At 37.4% G+C, this 19,644-nt stretch overlaps 1 protein-coding gene across 1 annotated transcript; it reads left to right on the top strand.

Annotated features, from left to right (window-relative positions):
- Window positions 1-3,715: 3,715 nt before the first annotated feature.
- TMEM225 (transmembrane protein 225) lies at window positions 3,716-7,773 on the top strand. The gene is made up of 4 exons (XM_075547844.1): window positions 3,716-3,896; window positions 4,469-4,615; window positions 6,672-6,806; window positions 7,535-7,773. Exons 1-4 carry the CDS (start codon window positions 3,716-3,718, stop codon window positions 7,771-7,773), a joined length of 702 nt encoding a protein of 233 aa, XP_075403959.1.
- The last annotated feature ends 11,871 nt before the right edge of the window (window positions 7,774-19,644 follow it).

Below are 19,644 nucleotides of genomic sequence, written 5' to 3'. Positions count from 1 at the left end.
TCCTATAGGATGTCTATGAGACAGAATTGACTCAATGGTAGTGAGTTGTTTTGTTTTCTTTTAATTCCTATTTTAGTTCATTTTTTACAAAGGAAAACAATTAGAGAACATGGTGATCTAAAATGCATAACTGCTTGGTAGTTAAGAAATTACTTCCAAAGCAATTTATCAATGGTGAAATCAAACATGACACTCAAAATTGTCTAATAAGAACTACAATGAGGAAAGAGAAGTCATATCAAAATTTATGAGTTAGAAAATTCAAAGTGCAGAGAAAAATACATGGCTTTAAATTATGGAAATAAACAAAATGATGTAGGAAGAAATGTATAATGAAAATGAATGCTGAAGGGAGTAAAATAGAGTACTAAAAATAACATTTTCAATTAGATAAATATCTAAATAAAGTGCTCTTGAAAAAGCTTACAAATTTGTTAACTTTCTAATAAACCAGATTAAGAAATATGTAAAAATAAATAGTAAATCTATGACAAAACTCACATCACTTTGACTTCTCTCCTCATTCTATTGAAAATGATGTGGCCGAAATCACCAGTGATATTGTGCTCTCCTATGTTCAGCAGCTACTTAGTCATTACCACCCAATATGCCCTCAAAACTTTATCCTCTTTTTAATCTTTCAGCAACATTCATATGATTTCCTCTTGTCTCTGTCTTGGAGCACTTAACGATGAAGATCAAAGACTGCAGCCTTCAGTAAGGATTACACCTCAATATAAAGAAATCAGAATCCTCAGAACTGGACCCCTAAGCAGCATCATGATAAATGAAAGAAAGATCAAAGTTGTCCAGGACTTAATTTAACTTGGACCCACAATGAACACTTATGAAAACAATAGTCAAGAAATCAAACGACAAATGGCACTTGGAAAATCTGCTGTAAAAGGCATCTTTAAAGTGTAAAAAGGCCGAGCTGTAACTTTAAGGGGTGTGGTGTGCCTGACTCAAGCCATGGCATTTTTAGTCACCTCATATGCTTACAAAAGCTTGACAGTGAATAATGAAGCCAAAAGAAGAACTGATGCATTGAATTCTAATGTTGGCGAGAAATACCGAGTCATCTATGAACTTCCAGAAGAACAAATATATTTGTCTTGGAAGAAGTACAGCCAAAAGGCTCCATAGACGTGACAATGGCAACACTTGTCTCACATACCGTGGACATGTTATCAAAAGAGATCTCCTTCTAGAAAAAGACATCCGATCCTCTAGTAAAATAGTGCGCTAGACAGAAAGAGGAAGATTTCCAATGTCACAATTAGTACAACAATGGGATCAACCACAGAAGCACTTCAGGACCAAACAGTCCTCCATTCTGTTGCACCTAAAGTCACTGCAAGTTCAAACTGACTCGATCATTTCTGACAACAGCAACAGCTCTGATCACCACTGCTTTGTACTTTGCATAAATGCTGATGATCCCCCTCCCACCCTCCACCACACACACACAAAATGTTCTTCTAGATCGTTTTTCACATTCTGTGCGCTACAGGGGCATGGGGACACACTCCCCTATGAGTCAACTGCCATCTCTCTGCTAATGAACCTGTTATCTTGAGCCCTACCCCTACCGAGTTCCAGACCTAATTTTTTCATTACATACACCTTACATTTAAGTAAAATTCATTCTTGTTTTGCTTCTTCCTCTTCCTCAATGAACTGTGCTTCCTTTCATATTTTTGTTCTTTTTAGTGACTTCATTGTCTAGCTTTCTTAGTTGTAAACATGATTTATTCTTTTACCTGCATCTCATTTATACTTCATATTCTATCTCTTTATTAAATCTAACTACATCTTTCAGTCCTAACTGTCGCAACCAATTAAAACCTGTAAAGAATACATATTTCTGACGGCATAAACATTTAAAAATCATATTTTTTCAACTCTTCAATCTTCAGGCTCTGTCTCATATAAACAAAAACATAATTATGTCAGAACATAATAATGTGAGTTGGGAGTGATGTGGTGTGCCTACATACCCACTGAGTTCTTCCACTGACTGGATGCAAGAGCCAAGAGTCACGGCAACAGAGTTCCGTGGCAGTTGGCAGCCCTCACAACAAGCTAAGGCCTAGAGGAGTGGTCAAGCAGGGGACCTTATTTTGGCAGCTGCTCAATAAGTGTTGACTCTCAAGGATTCCCCTGCCTGAAAGGCCCAGGAATTACTCTTCAGATAGACTGGAGATACCACCTCAGGATTAGCCTGTATTGAATGGTCTAACGAATGTTTTGAACAAACGCAGGGCCCTTTTGCCTCCACTTAGGACGCCTCTGAACGATCATTAGCTCTAAAGCTTCAGGAGAGGTCAGCGTCACCTGCTTTCCTCAATCACAAGTGTGATTCCGAGGTTTATACCCCAATAAACTTCCCCTGTGTGAATCGCTGTTTTATAGTCTCTATCTCAAAAAAAAAAACAACCCACAATTTACTATATTGGTAAATGTTCATATCATGGACTATGTTCCAAGAACTCCTTCAATCTCTCCAAAGCTTATAAAATAGAAAGCATCTTTAAAGGTACACAGCTGGTAAGTAATCAAGTTGGAATTCAGATCCTGGCTCCTGTGTCACTTTCTTTTCCATGAAGCCTTCCCTATAAGTTCAAATATATTGTTGTACATTGTTTTAAATATATTATTTAATTTTAAATATATATAAATGTGTGTAAATTGTATGTGTAATATATACTGTATAAATATATATTTGATATATACATTTTAAAATCTATATCTAAATATGTAATTATTTAAATATATATAATTTAAATCTATGGAGAAATCAGGGAAAGAGACAACATAGCATGTTTGAAACACTGAAAGAAGGTGCAGGTTCACCCACAGATAGTGGTCTAAACAAGATCAAAATATAATCCAAGAGAAGTAGGAGATGATTCTCATCACATCTCCATAGATAACTTCTTGGGTTGCAATAAAGTCTTTTGAAAGTCTCATTCATGCTATGATTGCCTTTTCAAAGAACCCAAAAGAATATTTTCTCTGCCAATGTAGAATAGCAATTCTAACAACAACAACAAAAAAGGTAGTTTGTGCCATGTGCGAGGTAACTGCAAAGGCTACATCAATCAGGCCAGTTCTTTTGGATGGAAGGCATTGATCTGTTTCTTAAAAATTCGGACTAACCAAACTTGTTTGACTCCTCTATTGGAGGACGCATCTCCAAAACACCCTTTTATGATGCTAGTTAGACTTCTCATATCAAGGATCTTGACATCTTTCTTCCCTTCACTGCTTCCTACCCAATATCAATTAATACTGACACATATTTCTAACTCTAGATTATATTTCCTCTCAATATGAGGCTTCTTAATTTCTATGCATAGCTTCTTTCAAGGCTACTAGTTTTCCCAATCCCTGTATATCAGATAGTTCTCTCTGGACCTCTAGGCTCCTTGTTCCTTCCACTATACTAGGCCCCAGGGTCAAGGGTCAAAAGAGCAGATGATTCCATGGCAGTTAGCAGGCCTGACAGGAGGCTGACCAAGCTATCGCAGTGGTGAAGAGTAGGAGCTGTCTTGTCTGCTCCATAGGCTACTTCAGCTTCTGTCAGTACCAGTGCTTCAGTCATCATCCACAGACCAAATGTTGCCCTGTGAGTAATCAAATCAGAGGAGAGAAGCGAAGAGAGGTCTACCTGTGAAAGATTTGTGGTGATCTCAGCAGAAAACTGCTGACAATGGTGGAAATAGTCATCAGAAATATCCAAACCACCAACATAATCTTCTCTTCCTTGGCCTTAATCATCCTGGTGATAGGAAATATCACAAATAAATGGATTGAACTGAAGTTGGAAGCCAAAAAAAGTGCAATAAACCACAGTCCCTGGATGCTATGTTGCATAACGATTTGGCCGGAAGGTTAGAAACTAGACTATGGACTAGGTGGAGAGAGGGGGTTCTACTTTCCTTGACTTCCATTCATCTGACTTTCCTATTAACTTCTAGTACAACTTTCACATTTCTGTAATGAACACAGTCAAAGCAGACTCCAAAATTTCACTCTGCATGCTTTGGAGGAAGCTTTAGAAACTCACTGATTTTGTTGCTAGATACTTAATTGCTACTTGGCAGCAGCAGCCAGGTGGTTAGTACTTTAGAGCAGGTATAAAAGAAAAGTGAATGTCAACCAGAGACGTAAGCTATATTAACACAAGAAAAGTGCCAGGGACAAGACCAATTAGGGAATTTAACAAGATTCTCAGAAAATAAAGAACTAGATGAGAAAGAGGCAGAGCATGTTTTTTTTCTGGTTCTGTCTCACATTCAACTTACTGCTTCTTTTTCCTATCCTCCCCTTCTCTCTTTATTATTATTTAATCAAGTCTTTCACCCTATTCCCATTTTTACCTAGAAATTTATGGACCCCAGGTGGAAATAAGACTAGAAGAAATATGTGTTCTCCTCTCAATACAGCTTCTGCTTTCCAACAGATGACCTTGAAGTAGTCAGGATCATGATGATTTTGACCCTCAGTCTTTCCTTCCTCCTTAATTTGCTCCTGGGTATGGAATTCGTCTATCTGATTCCTCAAGTCAAATGTATCCACTTCATCACCGCCTCCCTCAGTTTCATGACAGGTAACTTCCCAGCTTCCCTAATTCAGACTTGGAAGGATACTTGGTTTGTCCTTCCAGGCTGTATTTTCTGACTCTAGCAACGTGTTGAAAACAAAAATTGTCAGGTGGCACTTAAGAAAATGAAAGGGAATGGTTGTCAAATAAACATAATAGGCACATTGTCTGTGAAAAACACTGCAATTCGTAACTCATCGGGTGGGTGGGATCCATTGAACAGGGATCTGCCTGTGGGTGAATTGACCCAGGAAGGCCCCCACTTGCATCGACCCCCATACTTAGGGCCAACAGAGCCCAGTTGAATGATAGAGGGAACTGTGGAGGACAAACACTCGTGCGTTATAACGCAAAGTAAAACTGCACTCTCTCCGAGTCCTCATACTGACAGAGGCTGGAGTGCTGGGTCATTGGGAAGATTAATGATGACAATAGTGCAATCTACATGTACCTCAGGGGAGGTGATTATGGATTTTTGCTTATCTGCTTATAACTTGTTTTTTTTGTGATTTTTGTTTTTTCTTTTCTTTTTGGGTGTGTGTGTGTTCTGTTTGTTTGGTTGTTGATTGGCTGATGGCTGCTATTGATGCAGTTGGTCTTATAGGGTTGTGATTTTGCCATATTATGACCGCCAGTAACCCGACACATTCAAACCCAATGGACTAGCAGATGGAGTGTGTGCTCCTACTTAACTCTAGCCCCAAGTGAACAATAGCTAGCTCTGATACATGGCCCTGCTCAATACTCACCTTCAAGAAAGGATCACTGAAGAGGAGGGTGCTGGAGCAAACTGGGGTGAAGAAAGTAGATGGCGTCCTGCTATAGGAATAGTGTCTGGGGTCTTAACGGTTGTTTTTAAACAAGCAGCCATCTAAGCAAGGAGTCAACTAAGTCCACCCAGAAGAAGCACGCCAGCTTGTGTGATCTAAAGATGACAATTAAAAAATTTAAATATGGTGAAGGGAAAAGTATCAGAGCTAAAATTATGAACACCCAATTTGTAGAGGGCTACAAAGGACGGCCGTCTCCAGGGTAGCTGGTCAGACTGAGCTGCTGGCAAATCTGGTCTAGCCACGGACATGGGTCTCGAACAGCCTGCTGTCATACAGAGACCATTGTAATCTTGAATGTGCTGAATCGAACTAGATACTTGGCCAGATGGCCTCCCTATGGACCCAGCCGAAGTCGGTTCTGTGTACAAGGATCTCTTACTTGCTCCATGACAGAAATGTATTCCCTGGATTTTGCAATGTTTCTGAGGGTCTTCTCTTTCTTACTCATTATTTGTATTTTGGTCTTTCTCTTATTGTTATTTTTATCCTTACCACCTAATTTCAAATTTGCTTTTAATTGTTTCTGTTGGGCTTCCCAGTTTGTGACCCACAGAAAGAGAGAATGCATAGTGATAATAACTGATACAGGAGATGAAACAGGATACAGTGGTGGGATGAGAGGGAGGAAAGGGGGGTTAAGAGAAGATGGGAGGAGGGAGGGGTCACTAAAACTGACTGTGTTTACACAACTCATTTTAAAGATGATTTAACCATGGTGGGTGGGTGTGTGGATGTTCTAAAACTAATATAGTAATGATTGTACAAATCGCCTTGATATGATTGAACAATTGACCTATTGAAGTGTATGCTATGTAATTTATGTGCCAATAAAACTGTTTATAAAAATATATTAAAATGCATTTATATTTACAAACAAAATTTCTCCATTTTTATCACTAATTTGAGTAATATCTTTCCAAATGTAATGATTTGGATTTGTCCAATAATATTGCAATTTTCAAATTATTTCGGAAGCATTAAGTCTATTTTTCTCTAATATGAAAATTAAAATGCTATGTCGGCAGTATGATAAATACTGCAACTCAACCTTCTCAGTTTTCTGGATTCCAATTGTTATAGCTATCATTGAAGAGTGGTCCCATCTTTGCACAAGGCGCAGTTAAACAGGGTAGAGGCATGTACATTAAGTATATCTTTTGTATGAAGACTTAGGTACTAGAGACAAAAATTTTTAGGGGGCCCTTTTTCTCTTTTTGTCTGAACATCAGGTATTATGCTGCTCTGTGCTCTCCTACTGTATCACCACAAGCTGAAGCAAGGCCAGTCCGTGTACTACTCGAGTTACAAGATCGCCTGGATCCTTTACACCGCCTATGCGAATGTCCCCTTCTTTTTTATGTGTGGTAAGTAGCTCAAGAGTCCTTGAAGGATGATAAGAAAAAATTTATTCCTAAGGAAATGGAGGGTGAAAGGATAGCAAAAGCTAATGGGGTCAGGGAAAGTATTAAACCCTTCCATATAAACTAATAAAGAACCACCCCACCCAATCTGCAAGGGCAATTTCTACAAGACCAAAATGGAGATTAGGACTGTGTTAAATGTTTTGCAAACCTGCCTTTGATGGTAGGTCCCACCTGTCTTTCATATCCTCTCCATGCTATGGCAAACAATAACTATCAAAGTCATGACTAAGAGGAGAGAGACTAATAAGCATTTGCCAATGAAGTGGAGACGGCTAGTGCCCCTAGGCATATAGCCAAGGCAAACTATAAGTTGAAAGCAGAGAAAAAATATGTATCCAATGATAAATAGCCACTCACCAAAACTTAGAACCCTGCATTCTAAGAAATCTTTAAAATTTCTTATGGCATCACACTTCCTAACCCAATAGAAACGCTTCTGTCCCCACCCCCACCCCACCCTCTAAGACTCACATTTGCTGAGTTGAGTGGCATTCTACATATTCTGCCCACACTTCTAGTCTTTTCATTGCAGTTTTCTGGAGGACTGGAGGCATTTCAGGGGTTCCACAGGGCTTTGGGGCAAGCTCGCTCTGCCACCATGGAGGACAATGTCTCTGTGACTTGCACAAGTTCGTTCATTGCCCTCCTCTGGCTTCTTTGCCCCACAGGAATCCTTTCTATCCTAAACAATTTGCGGTCTGTCAAGCGCTTTACCTGCCTGGACACCATGGCTAAATCCCTTAGAGAACGTAAGGAAGTACCAGAGTCTGGGAATACTATCAAAGTTATTTCATCAATCGATCCCGCGATGATGCCTCGTAGCATTGTCCGTCTGCCCTCCATGAAGGATGAGCTTATAGAGAAGCCACCATCAAACCAAGTACGACGGGTCACCTGGGCTCTGTGACGCAACAGTCCGTATCCTTCAGCCTGTGTTGATCTTCATGGCCACGGCTTGGAGTATGTGTGCGATGTGCATCTCCAACCATGTGCTCTGCAGAAGCGCTGCACTGTGCAATGACTGAATGGGGACGGGGTCTGTTGCTAGCATGGCTTTGTTTCGCCTGGCTGCGGAACAAACAGATTCTTCTACATTTGTTTTTAATATAATAAAATATTGTCATATAAACAACACTTGCTGTATCTTTAACTCTGTACTTCACAAAAATTCATAATAATATCTTGATCTACGCTTTTTAATTACTCAGTTTGCGGTGATATGTTTCAAACAAACAGAAAGAATAAAATATGATCAACACTTGTGTGCATATCACCCAACTTTATATCTTCATATCATGCTCTGTTTAAGTTAGATGTCTTCAAATTAAACTTATAGATAAAATTGATGTTCCTCTTAATATTTCCCAAATCATATTTCCTTGTTTCTCATCATATAGAAACTTTTAAGAATGCATTATTGATTATTTTACCTTCATATTGCTCTTTTAACTACAGCTTTCTTGGTCTACGAGTGTATTCTGGTAGAGCAGTGTATTATGAGTTAGGCTGCTAACCAGAGGTCAGCCGTGTAAAACCACCAGTTGCTCTATTAGAGAAAAATGAGGCCTTGTGCTCCCATAATACGTTATAGCCTTATAAACCCACAGCGGCCGTTCCGTCAGTCTATATGGTCGCTATGAGTTGGAATTAACTAGATGGCAGTGAGTTTCAGCTTTTGGTGGCTTTATGGGTTTATAAGAATTATACAAATTCGATTTCTAGGTGTTCATGGCTTATTAAAAGTTACATTGTTCAGATCATATGTTTATAAATTGCTTTGCCCATTCAACTTTGATTTTGAAATTTATATATGTTGATAAATTTAGTTCTACTTTATTTAATATGCTAGTAGGTTTTCTTTCGTAGAGCGGCAGTATAATAAAAATATCCCTTCTCCAATTGATGGATATCTAGTTGCTTAGGTTTATTCTGTTAAAAAATAATGCTTTGTCCATGAACTAGAGTTTCTCTAGGGTATTTACATAGAAGTGGCATTGTGGATCAAAGAGTATGGTCATATGAAGCTGTAAAATATTGACAAAATAATCTCTAAACTATTTGTACCAATTTCCCCTTTCTGCCAGAAGTATATAAAAGCTCTAATTTTGTCCTGTGCTTGCCAGCACCTATTATATGTCTAGCCTTTTAAAATTTCTGTCCATTTACATTAGTATCATTTTAGTTTTAATATATCTGTGCTTATTGCTGAGATTGAGCACATTTTCATTAGATTATTGAGCATTTAAATTTCCTCTTCTGTGAAATACTGTTTTTATATGTTGGCTCTTTTCCTTTTAGATGACATATCTATTTCTTATTGATTTGTAGCTCTTCTTATTATACTGAAAACTAATACTTACTGATTATATGCATTTAAAATGTTTCCCATTGTTCTTTGGTTTTCCAGTTCATTTATTTCTGCTCTAATATCATGGTTTCTTTTCTTTTGCTGGTGGAAGGTTTATGCTGTTGCCTCTGTCCTAGTTGTTGGAGGTGTTGTGTTAGGTGTTGAAGAAGATTCTCTTCTCTCTTGCCATGCTGCATCAATTGCTGTGAAGTGACCTCTGATAACCATTTGGCCTTTGTCCCATAGGTTTTCGTATGTTGTGCTATCATTCTCTTTTGTTTCTAGGAACTTCCTAATTTCATGCCTTATTTGGGATAATATCCAGTGTCTTTTTGAGTAGTGTGTTGTTGAGTTTCCAAGTATTTGTTTTTTATTCTTTCTCATTGATTTCCAGCAAACAAAGTGCATTGGAGAGGTGACTAGCTAAGAGAATATGGTAAACCTGACTTGAACAGTTAAAAGTCTTGTCAGTTGATCCCCCTACTGATGCACATTCAGCCTGATCTGGTTTTCAACATTTTTTGTCTTTTTGATTTTTGTTTTCTCATACGAGGGTTTATCTCAGATGTGTCTTGTCATTGAGGGTGACTCTCTTGAATTTTTGTTAAATGATCTTCTGTTTTTCAGTATATGAAACCCAGGATTGATGGATCTGTAGGGACAGCAAGTGGAATAAGGGTTTCTGGGCAGTACAATGGGGGTGGGGGGTGGGGAGAGGAGGGTACAAGGGAGTTGATGTCAAGGAGTTCAAGAAGGAGAATAATGTTTTATAACTGATTGTGGTAGAAATTGTACAATTCTGCTTAATGTGATTGAACTATGGAATGATATGATATCTGTATTAACTTCCAATAAAATGGTTTTTTAAAAAAGAAAATGTTTTCTTCATTGTACCTTGGCTTTCAACTTTATTATATATTTTCATTTAAAAGGGGTGTTTAATTACATATAATAAAATGTATTTATCTTTTTATTTTAATTGGTGCTTTATTGTGTCTTGAATAAGAAATTCTTTCCTATACCCTACTTCCATTAGAAATAATTTATGTGAATTATTTAGGGAACAGATCTAATTGTATCTATTTTCTGTGTGGAAAGATTTGTATCTAGAGCATTTCATGGCTTAATTTAATTAGCTACTGATATAACCTCATTCGTGTATCAAATGTGTATATATGTGAATATGCTTCTGACCTACCTACTGTCTTGCATTGGTTTATTTTTATATCCCAGAACCACACCACTCTCAAGTACATGAAAGTAAAAGTAAGTTTGATTTTATTAGGTGCATGTCCTTGTTCTTCCTCAAAATTATGTTTAATGTTTTTGCCTTTGCTTCCTGTATAAATAGAAGGGTTAGTTTGGGTAGCTACACAAAAGTCTCAGTATATTTAGAATAGCATTGAATTTATTAATTAATTTGAAGATAATTAACTGTGTTAATAATATTTACACATTCAATCCATGCATATGATACTATTTATTCAGGTGTTTTAAAATGTTTTCCATATTTTGTGAATTTTGCCCCCAGTGAAATTTTTTGCTAGATTAATTCATAAATAACAACATTCTTATACTTTGTCCATTTGTATCTGTGGTAATATTTTGACTTCTTATTACTGATATAAAGTGGTCAATGTTTAAAAACATCTTATTGTGATTACGTGGTTTTGTTTACAGAGCAGATTATCAATATATTCAGCAATTCATACAATTTTGCTTAGATCGCTCACTGCAGTCCCAACATCAATCACTCTGCTTAGTGAAGTGATTACCTCATTGTTATTTTGATTTACATCTCTCAAATGCCTAATTAAAAAGCTGTATTTCTTTTGTGTTTATTGGCCACCAATGTCTGTTTGACATCAGCAATGATCTCTGGTTACACACCTCCTCTGAATCTGGCTTCACTTTCTGGCAGTTTCCTGTTGATGTACTGCTACAGCGATTGTTGAATAATCTTCAGCAAAAATTTACTCGCATGTGATATTAATGAGATTTTTCTATAATTTCTGCATTCTTTTTGACCATTTTTCTTTGTGATGGGTACACATATGGATCTCTTTGAGTTTTTCCAGGTACCTATCTTCCAAATGTCTTGGCATATATTATTGAGTACTTACAATGCTTCATCAGTTTGTTGAAACATTTCATTGATATCCCACTGGTTCCTGGAGTCTTGCTTTTGATGAGCCCAGACATTTCTGCTGTGTGACTGCTCCCCTGGAGTCTTGTTTTTGAATGATGCTTCATATGCTACCTCTTGACATAAGTCAGTGCCTAGCAGTTCTTTTTTGATAAAATGATTCTGCATATACCTTTCATTTATTTTGATTCTACCTGCATCATTCAATATTTTGCACATATGAGTTTTCACTAATGTGCACGATGACTTCTTACTGTTGGGACTGCAAAATCTATAGATCCATTTGGAGGAAAATGACATATATACAATACTGAATTTTCTTATGAGTGAGCAGAAAGTATCCTTCTAGCTATCTAGATAATTTATTTTGTTTCCAAATAATGCCTATTTTTTTCTGTTTGACTCCTCATTTTTTCAGTTACCAGTAGAGACCAGCCCTGTGTATTTCTTTTGTTAGCTGTGTTTACTGGTGATGCATTTTTTAATTCAGTGGGAATGGTAATAAATTTCCAATTATATTTTATCTGCTTACTGCTCTTTGTTGTTGATGTTGTTAGATACTGTCGACTCCGTTCCAACTCATAGTGACTCTATGTATGACAGATGGGACACTGCCCAGCCCTAAATCATCCTCACAATTGTTACATCTGCGGCCATTGTTGCAGCCCCTGTGTAATTCATCTTGAGGTTCTTCCTCATTTCCAGTGACCTTTTACTTTACCAAGCATGATGGCTTTTTTTCCTAGAAACTGGTTTCTGCTGATAACATGTCCAAATATGTAAGATTCTTTTGTGTCATGGAGTAGATTTTGACCCTCCAGGAAAGAGTAGAACTGCCCCCATAGAGTGTTCTAAGCTGTTCAGGTGACGGGGTGTTTTTCCTAATGGAGCCCTGGTGGGTTCAAAGCACCAACATTTTAGTTAGGCGCCAAATGTTTAACGACTGAGCCATCAGATTGTTATCATTCGTAGAGGCTCTAGAAGAGGGCCTAGAAATACACCATAGGTTTTCTGGAGCTGTACTTCTTTACAGAAAACAACCACATCAATCTCTCTTAGAGTGGCTACTGGATTCTAAACACTGAATTTCCAGTTAGTGGTCAAGCCATTAAACACTGTACCACCAGGACTGTTATATAGTAATACCACATATTTACTTGTATATTGTTCTGTGAACATTGAATTTTCAAGCACACTAATTAATTTTAATATATTACTTTGTGTTCTACATATAAAATTGTGGATCAAACAATGATAGTTTTGCCTGTTTCATTATAATGCTTGTTCATTTACTTGCTTATATTGCCCTGGCTAGACACCAGCACAATGATGAATAAAACAAAACAAAACCATTTATATGATATTTGCTTTAAAAAATTGTGTAGATTATTTTTGTTAGATTGAAGAAGTGTTCTTCTATTTATACTTCACAGATTGTTGTGGTTTTATTGTTTGTTTTTAACCAGGAAATGGCTAGTTAGTTTTGCAAATGCTTTTTCTTCACTCAATAAGAAAATCGTGGCATTTTTTTACTTTGTTCTGTTATGGGTAAATCATTTTCTCCTTGTTAACTTAATGTTGCACCCTGGAATAAACTCTATGTTCTTTTAATAAAATATGCTTATTAATTTCTTAATATTTATCTAAAGGTTTTGCATCTATATGCATGGCAGTGGTCTGTGTGTTACCATAATGCTAGAAGTTATGTCACTGGTATTTCAAATATGAGCAGGGTTACCCATAGCAAACAGGCTTCAGTGGATCTTCCATACAAACAACAGACTAGGAAGAAAGGTGAAATACAACCAGAATGCTTTTTAAAAAATGAGGATGATCTCTTGTTCCCTTATTCCTGAGTTTATTGTCTCCCCACTCCCTCCTCCTACCCCTTCCCTCCTATGCCATCCCCAACCCCTAGTTGGCCAGGAGGGAGTATAATGCCTCGTGGGGTTTAATCAAGTGCAATCTATCCTAGAGGAATTACTGAGAGCCAAATGGAGGGTGAGAAGGATTGTGTGATAGGAGGAAGGTGAATGGAAATAGTGGAAAGAAATAGGAGGCTAAAGCTATTTATAATGGTTTAACCATAGGCATATATATGTAAATATACTAATTTATAATGAAAGGGATAGAGACCATTGTACATATATTTATTAAGATAGCAGATGGAATTTGGACCTCTACTCAAGGCCTCCCTTAACACAAGAACACTTTGTTCTAATAACCTGGCACTCTTTGATACCCACCTTCCCAGCATGATCCCTGAAGACAAAATGGTGCATAAGCAAATGTGATGAAGAGAGTAGATGGTGCCTGGCTATCAAAAGACATAGCAGCCTGGTGTCTTAAAAGGTTTGGAGTTAAACAAGCAGCTATCCAACAGGGAAGCATATAAGCCCACATGGAAAAAAGCATACCAGCCTATGTGATAATGAGGTGGCTATGGGATCAGGTATCAGGTATGAAATAATCCAAAAAAACCCAACTATATTGATGCAAATGAGGGGTTTGGAGTGGAGACCCAAAGCCCATCTGTTGACAATTGAATACCCTCCCAGCCCCCCACAGAAAGGTTATAAGGAAGGGGTGATTCAACTAAGGTGCGGTACAGCACGGAAGAAAAACACATAATTCCTCTAGTTCCTGAATGCTTCCTCTCCCCACTGACATGACTCAGTCTGCCTCATAAATTGGCTAGACTGGAGAGTAAACATTGCCACAGATTAAAAACTCTCAACATATAGAATTCAGGACAGACAAACCCCTCGGGAACAGTAGTTGTAGAAGCGATATCATGAGGGTACGATGTTAGTTGGGGAGGGAATAGGGAGAGAAAGGGGAACCCAACACAAGGTTAGATATATAACCACCACCCACCCTGAAGGGGACAACAGACAGTGTAATGTATTAAATAATAATAACATATAATTGATCAAGGATTCTCAAGGGTGGGAGGGGAAAAAAGAGGAGCTTATACCAAGTGCTCAAATAGAAAATGTTTTGGAAATGATGATGGCAACATATGTACAGATATGCTTGACACAATTGATGTATGGAATGTTATAAGAGCTTGCAAGTACCTCCAATAAAAATCATTTTAAAAACATGAGGATGGTGAAACTTCATCTCACTTTAGAAATGTTATATGTCATCAGGAAAGGCCGGGTCTTGGAAAGGGCATCATACTTAGTCAAGGAGAGGGTCAGCAAAAAGAGGAACACACAACAAGATGGTTGAGCCAGTGACTGCAGCTGTGTGCTCAAACATAACAGCTGTGAGGATGCTGAAGGACCAGGAAGTCATCTTTCTGTGTGCACACAGAACCAACTAGGTGGCACCAGACGAAAACCAAAACAAAGATCCTGGTGGCTCCGATGCTAGTCAAAAGTTATGCAGACCTCATACAAGTTGTTTGGGATTACTTCAGTGTTTTCTATCCTCTGGAAGTATTTGCACAAGCTAGTTGTTATTTTCTCCCTCAACACTTGAAAGAATTCAATATCAAGGTTTCCTAGACCTGGAGTTCTTTGGGGGGCAAGATATTTAATCATGTATTTAATTTCCTTCATTGGTACAGCACTCTCCTCTTCTTCTCTCTACTTCCAGTTAATTTACTATTTTGTTTGTTCTGATTTATCTGGGTTTTTCTAGATTTATCTAGATTTTTCAGTTCTTTGACATATGTTGGGTTTTGCTTTCTGTTCCATTACCTGGAAAGTTTGGTGAAATTTTATGTGTTTTATAATGTATAGTCTATCACTGTTAGATAGTTTGCATATTAATTAGTGTGGATCATTTTTGTACAAACTAAGTTCTTTCTGCCTTTACAGAAGTTGTATTCAAAACTTCTAAAACAAATGTGAATTTGTCTATTTTTCTCACTAGTTGTCAATGTTTGCTTTATAAATTATGAGACACAATTATGGTAGATACAGATTGAGAAATTTTATTTTTCAAAATATTCTTGTTTGCCTACACTATACTTACTCTTATGGTCACAAAGCCCCTTTTATATTAATTTAACTATACCTACATTATATTTGAATTGTACAAGCATATTTTTCTGTTCCTGTATTTTCAACATATCTTTATATTTAAGGTAAATCTCCTGTTAGGAGCATATAATAGTTATTTCTATCCAGTCTGATACCCCCCATTGCCATCAAGTTGATTCTGAATCGCAGCGGCCTTATAGAACAGAGTGGAACTGCCCCAAAGTATCTCCAAGCTGAGAATTATTGACTAAAGCAGCCTTGGCTGGTGAGGTCACTTCCAGGCGTCACTGTCCTCTAGGACAGCTGTAGGTGGACTCAGACCACTGACCTATGAGCAGACAGCCACTTAACCAGATGTGCCACCAGTTCCTGTCCAGTCTGGTATATAGTATTAATTAGAAATTTTAACATGTTAATGTGCAATAGTGTTCGTTGACACACCTGCATATTTGCCTGTCATGGTCTACTTAGTCAATCTAATGTTTGTTTTTCTACAATTTACTGCATACTTTGGGATGAAATAAGTTATTCTATTTCCACCGCCACCATCAAACCCTCTTAACTTTCAGTTATACATGGTTTTACCATTCTATTTGTGGTTATGCTGGAAATTAATTCATCACAATAGTGTACAGAGAATTATTTCTATCAGTTTCCCAATTGTGTTAGAAAATTAAAAATCTTACCTCTACTTTATAATATTATAATAAATTGTCATTGTACATTCACAAAACCTTTATTATCATTTTGTTTCGTCAAAGTGAACTCGTAGTGCTTACATATTTATCTTATAGATTGCTTTCCAATTCTTTCTACATTTCTCTCTTTTCTATCTTAAAAAGTACAGGTAGTATTTCTTTGTGTGTACATGAGCACAGTAGGAAATGTGCTTGCAATGAATGCTCTCAGATTGTCTGGGCTTTGAAACTTTGAACTTGAAATTTTGGTTGGCATTTGTTGTTTTTCTCTCCACCAAGCATTTACAAATTAGACAATTTGATATTATGCTGCATTAGCAAACATAACCTAATTTCTCACTCAGTTCCAGCTGGTAGCTCCTGGTCTTATCTATCTCTGTCCCTTATGCATTCTAATTCTGAGCCCAGGCTGAAGCGAAAATCTCTATCAGGGACACGCCATCTTTTCACAAAGGGGAAAAAACATAAAACAATAGTTTTAATTTCAGCTTAGACTCAATATTTCAGAGCTACTTACATGCCATTGACTAAAAGATGCCACATGGCCAGCCTGACAATGGGACATGTACATGAAAATATATAATCCTTTGAAAATATGGAGGAGAGGAGGGAGCATAGTGATTGAGAACTAAAGTGCTGTTTACCAAATTTGTTAACATTAACCTGTATAACCCTTTACTGTTCCCTTCATTTTCAATCATTATTTCTACTTTCGTTTTAGGTATATCTACAGTAACCAGTTTCATTGGAATAGAGTTTCATTGGAAAATCTAATCCAACAATCTTTGACCTTTCATAGGTAAAATTATAAAGTTTCTTTGATAGGAAGAAAATGATGAATACCAGAAACTGGGTTTATAATGTTTAACAAAATGGAGTAACCCAGAGCTACAATGTAAAGACCATATACAGAAATACACCGTCAAAGAGCAATATCAACTGGATATTTTTCCATTGAATGACTATCTGCTTTTAAAAATATCTGCTTCATATTTTATAGAGCTTGTATTTGACTTCATTTATTGACATCACTTCAATTCACCAGCCTAGGACTTTTAGACTAATGAAAATATTAGGTGTGCACAATAGCAAAAAGATGTAAACAAAGTGCCCATCAATGGAAAGATGGATAAATGAACTATAGTACATACCCACAATGGAATACTCCAATGTGCTTACTGCCATCAAGGAGTTTATGACTCGTAGTGACTCTATAGGACACAATAGAACTTTCCCTTTGGGTTCAGAGACTACACTCTAAGTCTCACCTTTCTGTCTCAGAGTAGCTAGTGCTTTCAACAGCCCGTGACATAACCCACTTTGCCAACGCCCCATCACATGATTGAACCTGGAGGACACTAGGCTAAGTGAAATAAGTCTAACACAAAAGGACATTTGAGATCAAAAGGGAAGCATTTGCCCAAGAACAAAGTTCAGAAGAGTTAGGAAAGAAGGAAGAATGGAAACAAGAAGCACAAAGAAGATGTGGGATAAGAGATGCTCCATTGTGGAGATTACAATCAATAAATGTGACCAGATGTGTATTAATTATTAAATGGAAAACTGATATGCTCTGTCATTCTTCACTCAATTCAGAATAAAAAGTTTTTCTTAAAGAACTAGGTGTAGACTATTACGAAGGAGTTCTTTTGTAGGTTTTTTTTTAAGTGGGAAGCTGTTTCTATTTTAAGAAGGAAACAGTAATGTCATCGGTATAATGGAAGAATCGTGTGTGCCACCATTTCAGGGAAAGAAACATATGGCAATTATTTGGGGGATCAGACGTTTTCCATGTCTTTAGTCCTCAAAGACAATGTTCCACATCCTATTTTGGTGGGTATTGACTGGGATTTTAAAAGCGCATGAGCAGTCATCAGAGGCACAACTATTGGTCTCATGCAGAGCACAGAAGAGTGAAGGAAATAAAAGACACACAAAAATAATTAGTCCAAAGACTAATGGATCATGTGAACTTCATCCTACAGACCTAGATGGTGCCTGACTATCTCTACTGACTCCTCTGAAGGGGATCACGACAGAGGATCCCAGATGGAATGGGAGAAAGGTATGGGGGAGGGGGACCCTCAAAAATCATAAAAGTGACCAGGCTTACTGTTCTGATAGAAACTGGTTACTTTTCAAACAACCTGGAATTGAACTCATCCTCATGGCTGAAATGACAGCTCTATAATAGGAATAATCACTCCAAAAGGTTCTAACTCCCTACAAAAACCAACCTATGAGATCAAAAGCTCAGCATTTGCCAAGGATAAGCTGCTGGGAAGGAATGAGTGATGGAAGCAGTAAACATAAAGAGGAAGTGGAAAGAGTATTATTACATTGTGGGGTCTGAAATCAGTGTCACAAAATGTGGGTGAATGCTTAAATAGAAAAACAATTCACTATGCAAAGTTTTACTCTGATGACAACAAAAAAATTATCCCCTTGTTTCCAGTTCACTGAGGTAGGCTGCTGAGTCTTTCCTCACTGAATAAAGTAGAACCCCCGAAGTAACTCCCTAGAGTACTGATCATGTCTATTTGGCATCTCCAATTGGACTTTGTAATTGTGATTGGTTTTACAAAATTAAAAAATTTAATACAGTAATAACAATTAACCTTTCACCTCCTATTCCCAGGAGCTATTCACAAATCCCTATGAGAAAACAAAAGCTTCAAATCTAACACCAGATTCTCAACTTGTAATAATAAAGGAAGGACACATCACATTCTGTAGCTGAAAAAAGGAGGAAAGCATCAGAAATTCCATTTATGTTATGAAAGATTTGGAATCACAAAATCAATAGATGTCAACAGCAGGAAGCCAATTCCAAGTTAATGATGGATTTTATGACAGAGCTATGCAAAGAAAAAATGATCTCTATGTAGTAAGTTTCAGAGGCTAGAAAATACTTTGGGAAGTATTTTATATTTAACCTCTAGTAGGACTAAATGAAGAAGCCCTGGTGGTATAGTAAGTTAAGCACTGGATAACTAACTGCAAGCTCAGTTCAAACCAACTAGCTGCCCTGAAGAGAAAGATGAAATTTTCTACTCTTGCAAACATTTACAGCCTCAGAAAACAAAAGAAGCAGTAATACTCCGCCTTATAGGGTTGCTATGTATTGGAATGGGCAGCAGTGAGGTTTTTAGACCTGAAAGATCCTAAATATCCCTTCAATGCTGAGATTTTCTGACATGAAACTGCTGTCGTTGCTCATTGGAAGTATGAAATAGAGAATCTCTACATGTGAAAAACGAGTTGAGATGAACTTTCTGCATTGACTAAACTAGAGAGCTGAGAAATGTCCCTTTTTGGCTGAGAGTAGACAGTGAAAGTCTTGATGCAGCAGTATCTCATTACCTCTCCAAAACAGATTCCCATCGTAGAAGCAGGGATAAGAGTTTGTGTAGTCTTGGTCCCCAATGAATGCCATTTATTTTTTGGAATGAGACAGACCTGGAGTTGAACCTCAGTTGTGCCACACATGAGTCATGCAAGTTACGGAGGGTTATTGAGCCCCTGTAAATGCCAGTGTTTTTGTGTAAAATGGAGATTCGAACAAGGCCCACTTCAAAGAGCTGTCCAGTGT

This window comes from Tenrec ecaudatus, chromosome 4, assembly GCF_050624435.1.
Source record: "Tenrec ecaudatus isolate mTenEca1 chromosome 4, mTenEca1.hap1, whole genome shotgun sequence".
Taxonomy (NCBI): Eukaryota; Metazoa; Chordata; class Mammalia; order Afrosoricida; family Tenrecidae; genus Tenrec; species Tenrec ecaudatus.
Note: the sequence above shows the minus strand (reverse complement) of the source record. Positions and strands in the feature narration are given on the sequence as shown.

What these genes read in the sequence shown, in the direction of transcription:
- TMEM225 (XM_075547844.1), top strand. Translation starts at nt 3,716, where the DNA reads ATGGTGGAAATAGTCATCAGAAATATCCAAACCACCAACATAATCTTC. An exon ending in CATAACGATTTGGCCGGAAG is followed by an intron (nt 3,897 to 4,468) that starts GTTAGAAACTAG and finishes GCTTTCCAACAG; the next exon opens with ATGACCTTGAAGTAGTCAGG. An exon ending in CTCCCTCAGTTTCATGACAG is followed by an intron (nt 4,616 to 6,671) that starts GTAACTTCCCAG and finishes TCTGAACATCAG; the next exon opens with GTATTATGCTGCTCTGTGCT.